General features: G+C 42.2%; 1 protein-coding gene across 1 annotated transcript; it reads left to right on the top strand.

The window, feature by feature from the left end:
- The first annotated feature begins 1,441 nt into the window (after window positions 1–1,441).
- On the top strand, window positions 1,442–13,431 carry LOC117386642 (methylcytosine dioxygenase TET1-like). Its single transcript, XM_033984053.2, has 4 exons — window positions 1,442–1,517; window positions 4,243–4,384; window positions 4,984–5,919; window positions 13,298–13,431. The coding sequence occupies exons 2-4, from the start codon at window positions 4,268–4,270 to the stop codon at window positions 13,343–13,345; spliced, it is 1,101 nt and encodes a 366-aa protein (XP_033839944.1). The 5' UTR covers window positions 1,442–1,517; window positions 4,243–4,267; the 3' UTR covers window positions 13,346–13,431.
- The last annotated feature ends 8,216 nt before the right edge of the window (window positions 13,432–21,647 follow it).

The raw sequence follows: 21,647 nt of genomic DNA, 5'->3' as shown, positions 1-21,647 counted from the left end.
GACCTGTGACTTAACGTGGTGAGTCAGGTAAGTCAAATGTGACACTGTGGAACATTTTCAGACAAAGAAATAACGTGGTCTCCTTGGTGACGAGCAGGTGGCAGACTGTCCACGGGAAAAGTTCCACAGTGCAGCTTTAAGACAAGACGAAGTTTAGACTTTAAAATGTTTTACTTTTTATTTATTGGATTTTTTTGTTTCTCAATGGGGAATTTTCAGTGTTGCAACAGTAAAGTACAAGAACATCATGGAATAAAAAAGCAAAATAAAATAAAAAAATAAATAAAAAAAATAAGCCTTAAAATAAAATCAAATGAAATAAGATAAATAATAAATACAAATTAAATAATAAAAAACAAATAAAATGAATAATACAATAAAAAATAAAATCAATAATAATATAAAAATATAAACAAAAATAAAATAATAAATAATAAAATAAAAATATAAACAAAAATAAAATAAATAATAAAATACAAATACAAAATAAAATAAATAATAAAATAAAAATAGATAAATACGACAAAATAATTAATCAAATAAATAATAAAATAATAAATAAAAATAAAGTTAATAATACATTAAAATAAAAAAATAAACAAAATAATCACTTCATAAATAAAATATATTGATATATTTTACAGATAGAACCTCTTCTTACACTGGTGGAGCTGAGCGTTCACACACACACACACACACACACACACCCCCCCCCACACACACACACACACACACACACACACACACACACACCCCCACACACCACACTGCAGCGGCTCAAGTGCGTTGCCCAAGGACACAACAGCAGAACAATTTAACGTGATTCAACCACAACAAACACAACAACCCTTCAGCACAGACCCGCGGAGGAGGACAAAAGTTCCACAGTGCGCCTTTCCCCCCCCTGTGTATTTCATAACACGCTCCTTCCTCCTGCTGCTATAAAAAGCCGTCGGTGATAAAAATGGCCACGTTTCCGCTGTCATCCCGCGTCTAAATACTCCCTGTCCTCTCACACGGAGCCATCTCTCCTCCCTCTCTGCGTCCATCCATCTCCCCCTCCCCCTCCCCCTCCCCCTCCTCCCCCTCCTCCTGTCTCCACCGCTGTGCTCCTGTCGCGATCATAACCTCCCCCCTCCCTCCTCCTCCTCCTCCTCGCACATCCTTCCCGGGGCACCATTTTCCATTTTTTATTCCTTCCTTCCTTCCTTGCGTCCTTCCCTCGTTTCCTCGCTTAATTTCCCACACCCCCTCCTCTCTCCTCTCCTCCTCCTCTCCTCTCTCCTCCCTCCACGCTCGTGCCAAACCCAGGTGATTATCCCTCGCGCCCCCCTGTTTCATACCCCGCTCCTCCCTCCTCCCTTTCGCCTTTTTTTTTCCTTTTTTTTTTTTTTTTTTTTTTTTTTTTCTCCACTTCTCCTTCTTGCTCCTCTGCGTTTCCTTTCCCGCCAGCCATGATCCGTGGCGGGCTAATTCCCAGACGATCTCCCCTCCTCCTGAGCCGCGGTAGTCGGTAGGTAAGTGTCCACACGCGAGCCCCAGGACGACGCCTCCACCGCCTCGCGCCTCCATCTTTGTTTAGTGCATGTTTTTTTTCTAGTTAAAGACATTTTTTTTCCTCCCTCCTCCTCCTCTTTCCTCCTCCTTCCTCCTTCCCTTCCTCCTCTTCTCCTCCTCGCAGCTTTGATTTGACGCTTCCTCTTGTCCTTCCTCTTTTCGCTGGAGCCTCGGGGTGAAAGAAAAAGGAAGCGAGGAGGAAAAAGAGGAAGAGGAAGAGGAGGAGGAGGCGGTTGAAAAACAGTATGTCGCGTGGGAAAAGCGCGTAATGCCCCTCGCGCTCGCTTTGGTGACCTTCGCGCGCGCCGGGCCGCTTGACCAGACGGGGGTAATTAGTCACGCCTCGAGGGAGCAGCGGGTTAGGAAGCGAGGGAGGAGGGAAGGAAGGAGGAGGGGAGAAGGGGGGAGAGCGGTTTGACACAGATTTCGCAGCCACACACGCGTGCGCTCGTGCGGGGGGGGGGGGGCAGACGGGGCGCGAGGCGGAGGTGGCGCGTTGTGGCTCGTGCGTCGCAGATTTGGCACGAGGACAGATGCTAATGGCTAAAGGTGTGTCCCTCTGGGGGGGGGGGGGGGGGGGGTTGGAGGCTGATCCCCGCAGCTCAGGCCGAGGATTGACCTTTTGGGGGGGGTCGGTGGAGTCACATCTGTGGAGAGGGGTGTTCACGCGGTGTGGGGAGAATCAAACAGTTTGTGCAGATTTATGATGTGGAAATGAGACACTGCGGGGCCCGAGACTAACAATGAGCCCGAGGAGCTCCATTTCACTCTCACATACAGACAGGGTTTTGTTTGTTTTCTTTTAGATTCTTAACTGTTTTTTTTAATTTTTTTTTTTTTTATCAGATTTACCAGAACAGAATATTTTTTTAAATTTCACTATGGGGAAATATTTGGTTCATTTAAAATACATCTTTTTTCATTTATTTATTTATTTTTTTATATACATATATTTCACTGTTGTTTTTTTTTTTGTAAGATTTAGCATAAGATTTTTTTTTTTTTTTTTTTTTTTCCACAATGGAGAAATATTTGGTACATTTTAAATACACCTTTATATTTTTTTCTTTTTTTAAATATATGTATTTAACAGTTTTTAGATTATTTATTTATTTATTTATTATTATTATTTTTTTTTTTTACAGAATGGAGAAATATTTGGTACATTTCAAATACATCTATATATTTTTTTCTTGTTTTTTAAATATATGTATTTAACTGTTTTTAGATTATTTATTTATTTATTTATTTTTTACACAATGGGGAAATATTTGCTTCATTTGAAATACATCTATATATTTTTTTCTTTTATATTTTTAACTTTTTCATTTTTAATTTTTTATAAGATTTACGAAAACGGAAATTTTTTTTAATTTTTTTTTCTCACAATGGGGAAATTCCAGTGTTGCAATGACAAAATACAATGAGAACAGCCATAAAATATAAAAATACATGAAGATAAACAAAGAAAAAGACAAAAGGGTCTAAATAAAACTGTTAAATGTAACTTTTCTAGGTCGTCTCCGTGGAGATGCTGTTGTTTAGCCTGGAATGTTCCACACTATGGCATTAAGCTCGCGTGCGTATGTTGTTTGTGTGGGACTTTTAACACTCACAGAAATCTGCACATATCTGACTGTGAGCGGGGCGCCAATCCACAGATCTGACCTGTAACTTAACCTCTGTTTGTCACTGTGGAGCCTGTAGCGTTACGTAAGTCAAATGTCACACTGTGGAACATTTTCAGAGAAAGAAACAGCAGTATCACCATTGTTTCTCAGAATTTTCAGTGTTGCAACGGTAAAGTACAAGAAAAACAACGGAATAAAACAACAAAATAAAACAGAAAAATAAGCCCTAAAAAAAATAAATAATAATAATAAAATAAATATTAAAATAAAAATAAATCAAATAAATATTACAATAAAAATAAATATATAAATAAAATAAAAAATAAAATAAATAATAAAATAAATAATAAATCAAATCAATATTACAATAAAAAATACATAAATAAAATAAAAATAAATACTTAATAATAAAAATATGTTGATATATTTTACACACACAGCAGACCACAGCCCAGGTGTCTTGCCCAACGACACAACAGCAGAACAGTTTGATGTGATTTAACCAAAACAAACACAACAAACGTCCACCATTGAGCAGTGGAGGAAGAAGTACTCACTTTTGTTAAGTAAAAGTACAGATACAGAGCAAAAAATACTCAAGTCAAAGTGAAAATATCACATGAAAAATCCACTGAAGTAAAAGTATTAAAGCAGCTGTTTAAAAATGCACTTAAAGAGTAAAAAGTCAAAGTATTTCTCACAGATTTTATGTGTTAAAAACAAACCCTCAGCCTTTTCAGCAGGTCTCAAACTATAATAACAAATACTTTTACTTTAACACAAATATATTTATTAGAACAATGTCATTTTGAGCAACTTCTGGACCAAAATAAAAAGAACCAAACATTTACCTGCACTTTTTGTTAATAACTGTGTGATTTTGGAGTATTTTTGGTGCCGTCGAGTTTTTTTAACCCAAAAAAGTCTGACTCAAAACGGCAGAAAAACACTGGATTAATGTAAAAATATGAAAAATACAGGACTTAGCGCTGGCAGGACTCCATTTTGTGTCATTTAAAAGCACTTCCTGTCATGTGACCCTCGTGTGTTGCAGACTGTAGCTGCCTCCTGCCCCTGTGATGTCGGGGATGAGCAGTGGTGTATGTATGGACACTGACCTCTCCTCAATGCTGCAGAGAAGCTCCGCCCCCTCGCACCATCACCCCAATCACCATGGATACGGGCCGCAGGGACAGGTAACGTCTGTCTGAAATAACACAAAATAACTGTATTATTCTGCGAAAACGAGGCCGCGTCTGCTTCTAAATACTTCAGGGTTTGTTTTTTTTAACAATTTTGTCGTTGTGTTTTAACGTTTATACACGGAGAAAAAAAACAAAACAAAAAACTATTAAAAAAAACATGTAAATAGACTTAAAGACTTTAAAGTACCTGATCTTTTCCCATGTTTTTGAGCTAAATGTGTCTTGCCCCAGTTCAGACATTTTGTATAAACAGCTCCTGAAAAATGACACTTTGAGTCTTTATCTTTTTATAAGAGTCTTATTGCTCATCAGGTAGTGCTCTGTTAGGATTCTAGTTGTGGCAGCTCCACTGTCCTAAAGTGAGACTCTGTGTCTCTGTAGAGCTTTTAAAATGAGCCGCTCTTCACAGTGAGGCCTCTGGTCCTAACGGCGCGTCCTAACGCTGTGTCCTAACGCCGTGTCCTAACGCCATGTCCTAACGCCGTGTCCTAACGCCGTGTCCTAACGCCGTGTCCTAACGCCGTGTCCTAACGCCGTGTCCTAACGCCGTGTCCTAACGCCTTGTCCTAACGCTGTGTCCTTCTCCTCAGATGTCCAGTCTCGCTCCGATGTTGGATTACTCTGAGATGGACCGCTACAGATCATCCATTGCCAACTTCTACAAAACCAACGTCAACATGAACATGAACAACTTCCCTCAGGCCAAACTCGCCGCGCGGCTCGCGGCCGCTCCCATTTTCCCGCCGCGGTTGGGCGCCATGGCGACGGGCCCCTGGGGTTGTCACGACAACATGAACCCGGCGGCCATGTTCTGGGGCCGACCGAAGCCGAACCATCACCACGGCCACCCGGGTCACATGGCGTCTGCGCACGTGCCCAGTGCGGCCATGCACCAGAACGCTTCAGGAAACAGCAACAGCGAATCAGGACGAGCCGACAAGAACTCACTTCCTGGTTCGCAGACGCATCATCACATGGCGCCGAGCAACGGGAACTTTCTGCCGAATTACAGCGGCGCGGACTGTTTGAACAAACAGGGACACACCCACTCGGATATGATGGGCCTATCAGAGGGCGGGGGTTGTAACGGGGGAGGGGTCATGGGCGGGAGCTTCCTGGGGTCGCTTGGAATACCTCCTGGGGTCATTGTCATGGCGATGGGATCGGCCGCGGGAGGCGGGATTTCTTCTGAAGCGGGAAGTGCTTTTCAGATGACGGGCGGCCAGCGCGCGCTAACAGACTGTCAGCAGCACACAAACCCCTCCCCGTGCCCCTCCTCCTCGCCGTCGTCAGGGGCAACGGCAGGGGGCGGGTCTTCTTCAGGTGCGTCGGGGGGCGGGGCTTCCTCAGGTGCGGCGGCGAAGAGGAAGAGGAAGCGCTGCGGCGTGTGCGGGCCCTGTCGGAGGCTCATAAACTGCGGCGTGTGCTCCTCGTGTCGAAACAGGAAGACGGGCCACCAGATCTGCAAGTTCAGGAAGTGCGAGGAGCTGAAGAAGAAGCCGGGCTCCGGGGGAGGAACGCTGGAGGTGAGAGCACCACCCGCTGGACACAGGGCACACTGCAGTTTGTGGAGAGTATCTGACACACAGGGACATTTCAGAACATGTTTATTCACATCCAGACTACAGGGTTAGCAGGTTTTATGCAGAATAAGAGACACAGGGAGACGCAGGAAGGGCATCTGACACACAAGGACCAGGGGATTTTGTCATTTGTCGAGGACATTGTGTTTCATTGTGATTGTTTAAATTTCAGTTCAATAGTGAATCATTGTGCAGCCCTAGTACACCACACAGACAGAGCTGATGTGAGTGAGCGCTCTTGGCTCGTGTGTGTTTGACCTTTGACCTAAACACTGAGAGACACCGGAGTTAAACCGGAGCCCGAGGAGCTCAGCCAAAACGGCCCATTCAGAAATACAACCCACTCACACAGAGCAGAGGACAGCAGAGCGCTCTGTGCCACGGCGTCAGAAGAAACGACAATCAGAGCGATGCTAAAAAACAGTGTCCAAACTCGATACTTATTTTTCACAGAATGATGTTGAGCTGTGTCTTTTCTAACGCGGAACATCACATTCTATCGTCTAAAGAAAGAGCGTTTTATCACCGTGGTATCAGAATCAGTATTCAGTATCGAGTATATTCTTTAGTCTTAAAAATTTTGTTTGGAAGTGATCGTGTTCGCACTTCCAGCTCCATCGACTCTGGCTCCAATTCACTTTCTATTGAAAAACCGTGTCCTCTCTCTGCACCTGCTGCTTCAGACTCGTCATTTTGGTCTTAAATGTTCATATTGTTATTATTATTTCACTATTGTGTCTGTAAATCAAGATATGAACATCAATAACAGACAAATCCGGCGCCGTCTTTCCCCGTAGTCGCTTCCGTTAGCGTTAGCAACGGGTTTGATTGAGCGTTGCTAAGCGCCCGCTCCCTGCTAAACCAGTGACGCGAACGGGAACGGGCGTTACGTTCAACATCCTTTGCTCGGGATCGGCTCTTTGGTTGCTGTGATACTCGCGGACGGAATTCTAAATATGGAACTCGTCTCCGAATTAGCCGCTATAACTGCTAGCCTCGATTAGCTTCATTTGGAGCTGAACGCTGTGACGTCGCGCTCACTTATTCCACTTCTTTACACAGTCTGTGCTTCTGTTTTTCTGATTGTTCATTGGCAAAAAAAGTGTTAATCTTTCTCAAACCAAAGTCAAACCCGTTGCAATTCCCGTTTTGAAGACTTTTTTTTTTAACATACAGGCCAAAACGAGACTAAAAAACACAAATACTTGGTAAATATAAGACTAAAAAACACAAATACTTCGTAAATATTCACATTTTTACGTAGCGCCTTCCACCGTCAAGTCGCTCAAATCGCTTTACGCCACGAAACCACACACACAGTCAAACACCAGTGACGTGCGTTAAGTGTCTTGCCCAAGGACGCAACAAGAGAGCGGGATTCGAGCCGCCAACCCGTCAGATCCGTGGACAAATGAGTACCAAAAACATACTCCGAATTCCTCCGCCAAATGTCTTCGACCCGCTCCACGTGCTTCCTCTGGCGCCGGCTGTAAACCGCTCCATTAAAAAGACCCAAGCCGATCGCTAACGACTATTCGATTAACGGTGCGGCGCTAACTCAAACCCCCCTCGCTGTTTATGAATCATGAAACCCGCTGGAGTCATGACGTCTACCGCCACCCCCCGCCGCCCCCACCGCCGCCGCCGCGAGACCCCAGCCTGACTTATCACTGATCAATAATCCACCGACAGCTGCCTTCGACCTCGGGGAAAAAGTCCATACATCTCCATCGCTAACGGCAACGAGAGCGAGACGGAGACACCAAATTAGCGGCTCTAATCGGCCTAAACGAGGCGTAATTGGACCCGCCGCGGATAAACTGGCACTGACGCCGCGAGAGCAGACAGATCGCAGAGCCGAGCCAGAGGGAGGGAGCCGTGATTAATTAAAACGAGGAACAAGAGGGAAATACGAGGCCCCGGTGTGTGGAGCAGAGAACGTCTGCACAGGCCCGAGACGACCGGACACGGCGTTTATAAGGACGCTTTAGGTTTCAGTTCTGTCCATATAATCACAATTACATCATATTTAGGTGTAATTACATCATATTTAGGTGTAATTACATCATATTTAGGTGTAATTACTGTATTTTCTGGACAATAAGTCGCACTTTTTTCATAGTTTATTATTATTATAACTTGCCTGTAAAGATAAAATTTAGTAAAATAAATTTCCCCAAAAAATGCGACTTATACTCCGGAAAATACGGTACATACAGTTATAATTACATCATATTTTTCTACATATAATTATAATTACATCATATTTTTCTCCGTACAGTTATAATTACATCATATTTAGGTGTAATTACCGTATTTTCTGGACAATAAGTCGCACTTTTTTTCATAGTTTGGACGGTGGTGCAACTTATACTCGATGCAAGACACGTGTTCAGTTCTGTCTGTGCTTCATGTCGCTGAATAAATATAAATGTGTTACGTTAGCGTGATGTACTGATATTCAGCCTGTTGTTCCACATTTTATTATTATTAACATAAATTGCCTTTAAAGATAAAATGTCTGCGACTTATATATGTTTTTTTCTTCATTATTTTGCATTTTTTTGCTGGTGCGACTTATACTCCAGAGCGACATATAGTCCGGAAAATACGGTGCATCAAATTTTGCGCCAAATAGGTACAATTACATCATATTTTGTTTATACGCTCTGGAGTATAAGTCGCACCAGCCAAAAAAATGCATAACAATGAAGAAAAAAACATAACATATAAGTCGCATTTTTGGGGAAATTTATTTTACAAAATTCAAGACCAAGAACAGACATTTTATCTTTAAAGGCAAATTATAATAAGAATAAACTATGAAAAAAAGTGCGACTTATTGTCCGGAAAATACAGTAATTATAACTAAATATGATGTAATTATAACTGTATGTAGAAAAATATGATGTAATTATAATTATATGTAGAAAAATATGATGTAATTATAACTGTATGTACCGTATTTTCTGGGCTCTAAGTCACTCTGGAGTATAAGTCGCACCAGCCAAAAAATGCATAATAATGAAGAAAAAAACATATATAAGTCACATTTTTGGGGGAAATTTATTTTACAAAATCCAAGACCAAGAACAGACATTTTATCTTTAAAGACAAATTACAATAATAAGAATAAAATGTAGAACAACAGGCTGAATATCAGTACATCACGCTAACGTAACACAAACAACAAACTGAACACGTGTCTGGTTTGTTTATGTAAGATATTAACAGTTAATCAGATACTCTACGTGTATGAAAGAGAAATAAACACAGAGAAATTAAATATGAAATGTACAAAAGAAAATGAGTCACGTAAATTTCCTCACAGGTATTACAAACACACCAGCGCGATCTAGTGGTCAAACGAGTGAACTGTAACATGTATAATCAACCGTTACATAACACGTAAACGCGCACGTGAAGCACAGACAGAACTGAACACGTGTCTGGTTTGTTCACGTAAGATATTAACAGTTAATCAGATAAATAAAGCAGAAAAAACAAGCAACGAGTTTACTCTGGATCTCACTCCAAATCAATAAATCCACTGAATTCTTCATCGTCGGTGTCGCTTCTGAACATCTCCACCTGCTCCAGACGTAGATGAAGCGCCGTTTACTCTTCTGCGTGGCTGTCGTACTGGTACACAAGCTTAGAGCGCCCCTGTGTGGTCGTCAGTGTGACATTAACGAAGATGTGAAACTATATATTTGAATCATTTCACGTATAAGTCGCACTGGAGTATAAGTCGCCCCCAGACAAACTATGAAAAAAGTGACACTTATCGTCCAGAAAATACGGTATAACTACGTCATATTTTGTCTTAAATGCTCTAAAAAAGTTTGGATTGAGGTTCAAATATCACAAATAGTAAACAGAGAAGTGAAACTAACGAGAAAAGTGCCGAAATACGTCTTTATATAATGGAGTTCGACGTCCGTTTTCTCATAGACTTTCTGAAAATGAAAAGAGTTTAATGGCATCACTATGGGCGACAGCGGCTCAGTCGGTAGAGCCCATTGATCTGAAGGTTGCCGGTTCAAATCCCGCTCTCACAGGTGAATACTGCCGTTGTGTCCTTGGGCAAGACATGTCCATGGGGAAAATGGATGGGAAATGTTTAACTCCATAGTTTTATTTTCTGTATTTTTTTCTGTCAGTTTTCTTACGTTGTACCAAATATTGATAAGATTTAGGCGATACATTTTTCGGAGTGTAAGTCGCGTCGGAGTATAAGTCGCACCGGCCAAAAAATGCGTAAAAATGAAGAAAAAAAACGACAAATATTTCACGTATAAGTCGCGTCTGAGTATAAGTCGCACCCCCGGACAAACTATGAAAAAAAGTGCGATTTATAGTCCAGAAAACTGCAAACTAATTGAAAATGGCTAAAAAAAATACACTTTATAATCCCCCCTGATCGCCGTCACAGATACGCCTCTGCTTTTCCTGGAATGTTTCGCAGTATGGCTTTAAACTGGCTTTAAAATGGCTGCTTTTAATGCTTTAAAATACCTTGAAAAACATGCGTTCTTATTGTGTCGGGGGGGTCGCCTCTCCGCGGGTCTGACTTGTAACGAGGCTTGGTTTGCGTCCCCTGCTTATCTCCACGAAGATAAGCCGTTTTAATGCCATATTGCGGGATATTCCAGGCAAAACGATGACATTTTTTGACACGGAGACCAGAAAAAACGAATCGAAATTGCAATTTGGAGAGACGCAGTTGACAAATTTGAAAGATTGGAATGTTTAAATCTGCACGAAAACTGATAATTATGTAGTTTATGTCTGCGCAAACATGTTCTGATATGTCTTTTTTGTGTCAGATGCCCTCCCTCTGTCTTATTCTGCATAAAAACGGCTAATCCTGGAGTTTAGATCTGTATAAACTTGGATTTTTCTCAGTTCATGTTTCAGTCTTTGGTCAGTTCTTCTCAACGTGTTTCAGAACAGAATCTGATTATTAAAACATAAATCACAAATCTAATCTCAATCGCAAAGTTTGTCCAAAAAAACCGCAAGAAATACTGTATTTTTTTCCGCAAACCCTTCTATACGTTTAGTTTAAAAACGTCGTAGTTAAGTCAGATTGTCCGTTCGTTCTTATTATGGGCTCTTTAAACTCCAAAGTACAGAAACTGGAGCAAAAAATACTCAAGCAAACGCAAACGAATCGGTTTTATTTGTGAGTTTTATTTGTGTATTTTTATTTGCTCAGATTATGAACAAGATAAAAATAACTCTTCAGCAAAAACTCAGCAGGTCTCAGAGTGAATTTTGTGTATTTATTTTAGTTTCGCTTAAAACCAAAGCTCGAAAATGGTAAAAATATCGCCTTAAATCATAAGAAAAGTAGTTTTACGTTTCAGTCCAGATGTAGTGAAGTGAAAATAAAAAGTACCCACTGTAAAAAGTACTCAAGTAACGCACAGATACCTCAAACTGAGTACTTCACTACCTCTTGTTCTGCTGTACAGCCCTGTATCGTTGTGTTTCTTGAGGTTGTGTCTCGGTTGTGCAGGACTGACCCGGATGTTGCAGAGTCTTGCCTCAGCTCGGCTCCGTTTGAAGTCGACCTCAGACTCCGAAACGGGAGCGTGTTGTTTCCCGGCTCCACCTTTTCCTCCGGCAGCACGGCGTTTGTCTCCGTCTCTCTCTCTCTATCTCTCTCTCGCTGCTTTAGAAACGTCAACTTCGGAAAAATCCCTGCAACTATTTCACGAGGTTTCAGACGCGTTTTAACGGCTCCTCCTCGGTTCGTTAGGGTAAATTTAAGGGTTGCAACGTTAAGTATGGAAAGAGTGGACGCGAAAATGTGCAGTCAGCAAGAAAAATGACGGTATAAAATGGATCTGACGGGATAAAAATGGACTTTGAATAAAATTAAGGTGAAAAAATGCGCTAAAATCTTTAAAATTTCCAAGTTACGCTGTTTTCTGATCTGTTTTAATGTCATTTCCTCGTCACAAACAGACCTGGAGTTGTCCTTTTTTTTGTTTCGTTCACACATGTTTAACTCACAAACCCGCAGATTTAAGCTTGAGTTCTCCTCTCAAACCGAAAACACTCCGTTCCACCTCGTGATGTCATCATGTGGCGAAACAGGAAGTGCTCCGCTGTGTTTTTAAACTCCGCACGCCTTCATTTCTAGAATCATTTGGATCATTTCAGCTCCTGGAATAACTGACGATCTACAACTGAACTAAAGGTCAAACTGTGGCCGATGTTAACGTGAAAACTCCCACTCGATGACATCACAAGGTGGAACGTCGCATTTTGAGCTTTGCCGATGTAACAGACGGATAATAAAGTGTTTGAATGAAACAAAACGCAACTCCAGGTCTGTTTTTTGAGGAGGAAACAGCCTTAGAACACGACTTAAACCTCACAAGAGTCAAGTTTGCGTAATATAGAATCAAGGAATCGACTCGTTACCGATTCCGATACCACGATGCTCATAAAAACACTCTTTTTTTTAGACAATACACTGTGATTTTTTGACGGTAGCACTTTGTTTTCTCTTCCCATGTGGCCTTATGTCCCGCCGTATGTCATTAAACGCACTTATAAATAATAATAATAATAATATATTTTATTTATTACGCACTCTTCATTAAACAGAATCCCAGAGAGCTACGACAATAAAAACTTTAAAATACTAATTCCTAAAAGCTAAAAACATCTGCAGTGAGCTTTTCTAAATATAAAAACGCCTTTAAACATATTTATTTTTCTATTAATAACAACAGATTTAATTGGACATCTTGAAAACCTGCATTTTTACTACGAGCGAGTGGCCGTTCCGCAGATCTGACTTGTAACTCGGCGTGCGTGGAGATTTAAAACGACACAGCGAAACTTTGAAATTCCAGGCGACGCAATAATATCTCTGACAGAAAAGTTACATAGCGCACCTTTAGAAGAAATAATGAAGCTAAAGTGACTAAATCCCGACTAGCGAGATTCGATACTAAGGAAAAGACTCGATACTCGTCACCGATTCCGATACCGCGGTGATCTTATACTGGTGAAAGACGCAGCTCAACGTCTTTAGAAACAGATGCAGTAAAGGTTCTGTTTGTTTTTCAGTTGTTTTAGATCAATATTTGTCATTTACTGTGAAAAAAAACGCAGAAATGTGCAGCGGCGGCGAAGTGCGTTGCTCAAAGGCACGACGGCGGTGTCTTTTTCAAACCGTTTCATTAAGTCATGATGGAGTTTTATTGTTTTTTGCAGAGAGAAAGTTGCATTTGTGCTTTTAACGTGCGATTTCAGCGGACTTAATCGTCTTTTTGTGTGTGTTGTGTTTGCTCCACAGCGCCCCCCGTCTGTCCCGGCTGGAGAGGCGTTCCGATGGTTTTTCTAAGCCCTTGAACACGGACTTAAGATGGGACAAATAAATAAAAACTGTGCGTCAGTGTGGAGTAAACCGGGAAGGAGGAGACGGTTTGGTCACGGGCACGAAATCGACGCCGTTTTTGCGTTTTTTGGTTTGAATTCAGACGTTTTTTCCTCGACTGAACCTGGACAAACATGAAGCACATTTAAGATTAAACTGTTACTTTATAAATCGCAGCTAAAAACAAGACATTTACATTTTTATTCCAAAGCAACAGTATGTAACTTTTCAACATAAAACATCAAAATACATGCAAATTTTTTCTATTTTTTTTTTCATTTTTGTTGTTTTTTTTCACGCTTTTTTTCACTCTGAGCGGGCTTGCCTCTCCACACACCTGACTCTTGTTTTTGGCCTTGCTTGTTTCCATGGAAATGTTGTTTTTTTTTTTGGCTATAATCTTCAACTGTTTCCCATAAAACTTAACCTTAAACTTATCGCCATGGAGAATGTTCCGAAGCATGGTTTTAACTTTCTATTTCCATGGAACCGTAGTGACGTGGCACCTCCAGAAAGTTACATACTGTACCTTTAATTAGCAGTTTTTTTAAGTTTTTTTTTTGTTTTTTTAATGATAATCTCTTTGCACAACTTTACCAACATGATTTTCACACATTGCGCTCCCACATCCAGCCAAATCCCATGATCCGTGGTTGTAACGGCAAAAGTCGCTAGCAAAACAGAGTCGCTAGCCAACATTTTGGATAATAAAACAACAAAAAAACAAACAAACATTGAATCCGAGTGAAAATCTTGTTCAAAGCAGCGTCTGACCTCGTGCCCAAACTGTCTCCTCCTCGGAACCTGTACAACGTCACTGCGAAGGACTTACAAAGTGACCTCATCAAAAAGGGACGAGCTCGGAAGGACTACAACTTCACCACGGTTTGGACTACAATTACCATATCACTGTTAGCCGTCTTCTGTCTACCTCCTGGAGAAACTAAAGGCAACGGAAACGCGCTGGAGTTTGAAACGGCCTGCTTCTGAACTCGGGGAAAAGGCACACCTGTGATGGAGGCGGTAGAGTGGGTTACGATCGCAAACTTTAAGAATTTCAAGGGGAGTGGCCTGGAGGGTCGTTCACTGTGATGTCACTTCCGGGTCCAAGAAAATAATGGACCTTAAATGTTAGCAATTTACTCTGTCTTTTTTAAAATCTCGCGTTAAAAAGGTATTACCGTCGTTTAACACTGGCAACGTCATAAGTGTGATATCTGTGAGGTTGAAGTAAGAAGCTAGGCTAAATTAGCATTAGCGGTAGCGGGCCAACAGGGACCTACAACTTTCACAAACATCGGATTTTGTGGCGACTTTTAGCTATTTTCAGATCATAAAATCCGTCTCAGCTCAAAATCCGTCTGTTGTCTTAAAAAAACAAACACTTTAATCGTTAGCTCCGGCTGCGCTCTACGTTCACTCTAGCTAAGCTCAAGCTCTCATTGGTTAGAGCGGTCACATGGTACGACGTGAACGAGCCAAACTGTCGTGAACGAGCCGCAGATTTAGAACATGGTCCTAAAGCACAAACATGATCATTTATATTATATTATTCTGCTCTTGTCGCACAAAATCTCATGTACCTCGTCGCTAACGGCTAAACTAGCAACATGCGCCACTGGTTCGGCCCCGGGGCTTGGATATACTCAGTGTTATACGAGATTATTACTACAGTATTTACATTTTTCATACAGTTTCAGTCTCTTTAGAAAGACAAAGGTAGAATTGAGCCGTGAAGTAGCCGCTTGGACCCGGAAGTGACATCATCGCTTAACAGTCCCATAAACCTCTATGGGAACAGGAAAGTTGCAATATGAAACTTTAGCGTTCAGATTATTGTAGAAGAAACGTCACAACTACTGACACCGTAACCAGGCAACAAACTCTTTATATTCCTCTAAAACGTTGTGTTCTTCTTGTACGTGACCAATTTTAAATGAAAAAGTAAAACAGAACAAAAATGAATGTGACAAACGGCTAAAAGCTAAAGTTTCCGTTCATTTTTCCCATAGACTTTCCGAAAAATTCAAATATTAACAGTTCAAAGAAGGCTAACCTGCTACGTGCTAACAACTACATGCTAACCAATAACCAATAAGTCCAAAAAGCTAAGATTCAGAAAGATTTTGAACAACTTTCTGGTTGGCGTTAGCCGTTAGCGTCACTACTTCCTGTCTCATGTTATCTCTATGGGGATTTTGCCGAGTCATGCTAACGCTAATGCTAATTTTGAGGCGTAATAAACATTAAAACAACACCACAAACTAAAGTATTCTCTAAATAAAAACAGTTTGGTAATTTGAACGTTAATAGATTGTTTATTTTATATTTTCTTGATTTTAGTAAAAGTGTCAGTTAGCTTGGAGACGCTGTAAGCTAGCTAGCGATTTGTTTTGAAAAGTCCACGGGATAAAAGAACTGTAAATGATGTTTCGGGGCCAGGGTTCGGAGTCGTCGGCGTCGGGCTACGTCTCCATCACAGTATTTATATATTTATTTATTTAATTATTTATTTCCGTGGCGAGTTCTGAAGCAGGTCCCGAAAGAAACACAAACTGGGGTTTAAATTACATTCCTAAAACTCATCTTTCACAAAAAAATAGACACATTTTATATTTGATTTCATGTTTTTACGACCGTCAGACTGTTGCCATTCCTGAATTTTCTCGCTGTTTTTGGATTTTGATTTGAAAATACCTCTTTTTAATATTATTCATTCGATGGACCAAATGAAGTGTCCCGTTCTTAAAACTACCTAAATGTCACGTTACTGAATTCTTATTATTCTCATTAAAAAGTGCAGTAAACATCTTTACCACTAAACTCTGTCTGCGCTGGTTTTATTTAAGGCTCTACGGAAGCCCTCGAGGGACATGTCCTGACCCCAAAAGCAAATTTAAATTGTGTTTTGAGGGTTCTGTAAAATATTTTTGTTTAAAATCTAAAAAAAACTGACTATAAATGTATTTTCAGAGAGTGACTGACTCATGGACGAAATGATTCTAGTGAAAATGTTTGGATTTTAAAAACACAGTGGAGCATTTCAGGCTGATCGTCTCTTTCTCTCTCCTTCTCCTCACTTTCCTCTCTCCATTCTCTCTCTCTCTATCTTTGTGTCTGTGCATCTCTCCCTCCCTCTCTCTCTCTTTCTCTGCGTCTCTCTTCATTCTCTCTCTTTATCTTTGCTCTCTTTTATGCTGGGTCCTTTCTTTCCTCTCTCCATCCATACTCTCTCTCTTTCGGCGTGGGGTTCCCTCCCCTCTCTCTCTTTCTCTGCCTCTTCTTGTTCGGCTTATCTTCTTTCTATCTTTTTGCCTGGTCTCCCCTTCTTTCTCTCTCTCTCCCTCCCTCTCTCTCTCTTTCTCTCCTCTCTCCATCTGTACTCTCTCTCTATCATTCAGCCTGGGCTTCCCTCCCTTTCTTTCTCTTTCACTCCCCTTCTCTCTCTACCTCTCTCTTGCTCCTTCTGTCTCTCCCTCCCTTTCTCCTCCCTGCCTCTCTCTCTCCATCCATACTCCCTTTCTCTTTCTCTCTTTTGGCCTGGGCCTCCCTCTCTTTCTCTGTCCTTCCCTCTCTCCCTCTGTCTCTCCATTTCCCTCTCTCCGTTTCCCCCTCCCCATCCCTCTTTCTCCCTCCATTTCTCTTCCTCGATCTTTCTCTCTTTCTCCCTCCCTCCCTTTCTCTCTCTCTCTGCTCTCCCTCCGTACTCTCTTTCTCTCTCTGTGTCTCTCCATCCATACTCCCTTTCGTTCTCTCTCTTTCTCTCTCCCTCTCTCTCCTCTCCATCCGTACTCCCTTTCTCTTTCCCTCTCTCTCCCTCTCTCTCCCTCTTTCTCTCTCCTCTCCATCCGTACTCCCTTTCTCCTTCCCTCCCTCTCTCTCTCTCTCTCTCTCTCTGTTTTTGTGTCTCCCTGTGTCACACCTGATGACATCACCAGGTGGATCAGAGTGTTTTCAGTGTGAGAAAAACCCCACAGCTTCATCGTGTGAAACGTGTGAATGAAACAACGACTCCAGGTGTTTGTGACGAGGAGACGACACGAGTCAAAAGTCTTTGTGTTTTTACTTTATTCATCATTAATTAGATGTTATTTCATATGAACTCACCAGGTTTTAACGAGAAATCACAAAATCACAAAATCCTGAGATGTTTTCAGTGTCACATGATCATTTTGAATCATGAAAAGACTTGATTACAGTGAAAAATACAGAGAAGAAGAGAGAGAGAACGAGAGGAATGAAAGAGAAAAGAGGAAGAGAGAAAGTAAAAGAATGGGGAGAGAGAGTGAGGGAAGGGAGAAGAAGAAGAGGACACAGGAAACAGCAGAAAAGACGAGAAGAGGAGAGGAGGATGAGAGGAGGATGAGAGGAGGATGAGAGGAGGATGCTGGGTGTCCTTGGCGACAGAGAGGCCTGTTGCCTGGTAACAGATAACAATGAGCCCGAGTCTGAAACATAAAGAAAACACATCAGCGTCAACACGAAGAGAGAGAGAGATGGAGAGAGGGGGAGGAGGAGAGAGGGAGAGAATGAGAGGAGGAGGGAGGGAGGGAGGGAGAGAGGGAGGGAGGGAGAGAGAAGAGGAGAGGAAGGAGAGGAGGAGAGAGTCTGAAACATAAAGAAAACACATCAGCGTCAACATAAAGAGAGAGATGGAGAGAGGGGGAGGAGAAGAGAGGGAGAGAAACAGAGGAGGAGGGAGGGAGGGAGAGAGGAGAGGAAGGAGAGGAGGAGAGAGTGAAACATAAAGAAAACACATCAGCGTCAACATGAAGAGAGAGAGAGAGAGATGGAGAGACGGAGAGAGGGGGAGGAGAAGAGAGGGAGAGAATGAGAGGAGGAGGGAGGGAGAAGAGGAGGGAGGGAGAGGAGGAGAGAGTCTGAAACATAAAGAAAACACATCAGTGTCAACATAAAGAAAGAGAGATGGAGAGATAAGAGAGAGGGGGAGGAGGAGAGAGGGAGAGAATGAGAGGAGGAGAGAGGGAGGGAGGGAGAGAGAAGAGGATGGAGAGAAACAGAGGAGGAGGGAGGGAGGGAGGGAGAGGGGAGAGGAGGAGAGAGTCTGAAACATAAAGAAAACACATCAGCGTCAACACGAAGAGAGAGAGAGATGGAGAGAGGGGGAGGAGGAGAGAGGGAGAGAATGAGAGGAGGAGGGAGGGAGAAGAGGAGGGAGGGAGAGGAGGAGAGAGTCTGAAACATAAAGAAAACACATCAGTGTCAACATAAAGAAAGAGAGATGGAGAGATAAGAGAGAGGGGGAGGAGGAGAGAGGGAGAGAATGAGAGGAGGAGAGAGGGAGGGAGGGAGAGAGAAGAGGATGGAGAGAAACAGAGGAGGAGGGAGGGAGGGAGAGGGGAGAGGAGGAGAGAGTCTGAAACATAAAGAAAACACATCAGCGTCAACACGAAGAGAGAGAGAGAGAGATGGAGAGATGGAGAGATAAGAGAGAGGGGGAGGAGGAGAGAGGGAGAGAAAGAGAGATACGGAGATAAGAGAGGGTGAAGGAGAAGAGAGGAGGAGGGAGGGTAAGAGAATAAGAGAAGAGAGAGAGGGGGGAGAGAGAGAGAAAGAATAGAGGGGGGAGGGGGAAGAGGAAAGAGAGATAAGAGAGTGGGGGTATGAGAACAGAGGGAGAGAAAGAGAGGAGGAGGGAGGAAAAGAGGAGCAGGGAGAGAAAGGGAGTAAGAGTAGAGAGAAGGAAAAAGAGGAGAAAGGGAGATAAGGGGGGGAAGAGAAGAGGAGGGAGGGAAAGGGGGTAAGATGAGAGAAAGGGAGAAAGAGGAGAGAGAGAGTGAAAAAGGGAGGGGGGAGGGGGAAGAGGGAGAGAGAGAAAAAGAAGAGCGGGAGAGAAAGAGACAGGGAGGGAGGGGATAAGAGGAGGGGGAGAGAGAAGAGAAGGGGAGAAAGAGAAAAGGGGTGAGGTGAGAAGAGGGAGAGGGAGAAAGAGACGCAAAGACGACTGAGAGAAAGAGGGAGAGAGGGAAACGGGCTAAGAGGAGGGAGGGGAAGAATGAGTAGAGAGACAGAGGGAGAGGAGAGGTAGGAGAAATAAGGGGAGTGAGGAAAGAAAGAAAAGGGAGAAGGAGCGAGGGGGAGAAGAGAGCGAGAAGGGGGGAAGAGAAAGAGATAGAGACACGAGGGGAGACAGAGAGGGGGAGGTAAAAAGAGGAAAGATAGAGGGCAGAAAAAGAGGTGAGTGAGTGAGGAGAGGTGTTAAATCTTTATATACAGTACAGTTCATACCGTCGCCTCATAACAGGAGAGTCTCTGGTTCAATTCCCAGTGTGTGTGTGTGTGTGTGTGTGTGTTTTTACCACATTACGGGGACAATAATCTGTACAAAAACATCAGGTCCCCACAATGTCACAACAACAACATGATTTAAAGCGGCGCATATTACGTCATTTTCTGATCTGTTCTAATCACAAATAAACCCGGAGCTGCAGATTTAGGCTGAGTTTTTCTTCTCTCGAACTGAAAACACTCTGTTCCACCTCGTGATGTCATCATGTGGCGATACAGGAAGTGCTCTGATGTTTTTAAACTCCACACACCTTCGTTTCTAGAATCGTTTGGCTCATTTCAGCTCTAAAATCGCCACTTATCTCGACCGAACTGAAGGTCGAACGTGGGCAGATGTTCACTTGAAAACTACCACTTGATGACATCACAAGGTGGAACGGAGTGTTTTGATCTTTGAGGATGTCGACACAAATGTGAAATAAAAACCCCAGGATCCTGTAGAGGGTTAATATGAACATTTAAGACCAAAATGACGAGTCTGACAGCAGCAGGGACAGAGAGAGGGAACACGGTTTATCAATAGAAAGTGAACTGGAGCCAGAGTCGATGGAACAGGAAGCGCACACACGATCACTTCCTGTTTGAAACGTAGCGGCGGCTAGCGGGTTAGCGATGTCCATTTATATCTACAGTCTATGCGCCGGAGATCGGATCATGAATACGCCCGAGCTACAAAAAGACTCTCTCCCTCCGTGTTCAGCTTATCTTATCCCTCTCTCTCTCCTCATTTTCCTCTTTCAGTTCTCTCTCTCCATCTTTGTGCTCGGGCCTCTCTCTCTTTCTCTCTTCCTCCCTCTCTCTTGCTCTTTTTCCTCTCTCTCTCTCAGCTTGTTCGGCTTATCTTCTCTGACTAGATTGAGCTGCCCCCCCCCCCCCCCCCCCTCTTTCCTCTCTTCCTCTCCTCACTCCCTTTCTCTCCGTCTCTCCTCCAGCCCGGGCCTCCCTCCCTCCTTCCCTCCCTCCTTCCCTCCCTCCTTCCCTCCCTCCTTCTCTCGTCACACCGGGAGCTTCTTAACAGCCGTTTAATGTTCGCCTGATGGTGTTAATTATCGCAGTGTCGCGGTCTCGCACCTCCCACGAGACTCATTATCCTGGCACGAGCCGCGCGAGGCGAGACGAGGCGGCGCGCGGTGCTGTGGCTCCCTCTGGCGGACAGCTGTGGTACTGCAGGCTCACAAAAAAACAACAACAAAAAAAACAGGAAAAAGACCAGAAAAATCAGATGTGTTGGACTTTTAGAATGTATAAAAAGGAAAGAAAGATTGCAGATGTTGAAATAGCTCGAATTCAACGTTTTTGAGAGGAAAAATAAATAAAAGAGGGTCCTGTTCATGTTGTAAACACGTCCAGCAGCGCAAACAAATGAACTCATGAACTAAGAATTTAACATGTTGGTACAAGTGATCATGGGACTTTCGGCTCTTTTACAGGATCGGTTCATTAAAAAAAAAAAAGCATCAAAACATTGGCTCTTTTTCTGTTTATGTGGGTGAATATGACAGAAGTCAATGTGAAAACTCATTTTATCTACAAACGAATCACAGAGAGAAATGACCAAGGCCCAGATGTTTAAACTGGGTCAAACTGAGAGTGGGAGTGTGTTTACCAATAATAATAATAATAATAATAATAATAATAATAATAATAATAATAATAATAATAATAAGAATAAGAATAAGAATAATAATGCACAAATAAATATGCACAAATCTCTCAGTCGTGTCTCTTGTTCTACTTCTGTGCTGAATCTTGTGTTCAGTATAATAATCACTATAAAAATGCATACAAATTAGAAAAAAAATTCATAATAAAGATTAATATAAAATAATAAAATAAATAAAATACTATTAATATAATATAATATAATATGAAACAAATATAAATAAATTCCTTATTTAATAACAAATAATAAAGAAAAATATTAATCTCTTTTAAAAAATGAAATCCAGATCCAACAGTT

The sequence above is a fragment of the Periophthalmus magnuspinnatus genome, chromosome 18 (assembly GCF_009829125.3).
Source record: "Periophthalmus magnuspinnatus isolate fPerMag1 chromosome 18, fPerMag1.2.pri, whole genome shotgun sequence".
Taxonomy (NCBI): domain Eukaryota; kingdom Metazoa; phylum Chordata; class Actinopteri; order Gobiiformes; family Gobiidae; genus Periophthalmus; species Periophthalmus magnuspinnatus.
The sequence above is the reverse complement of the archived record's forward strand: the minus strand, read 5'-3'. Positions and strand labels throughout refer to the sequence as shown.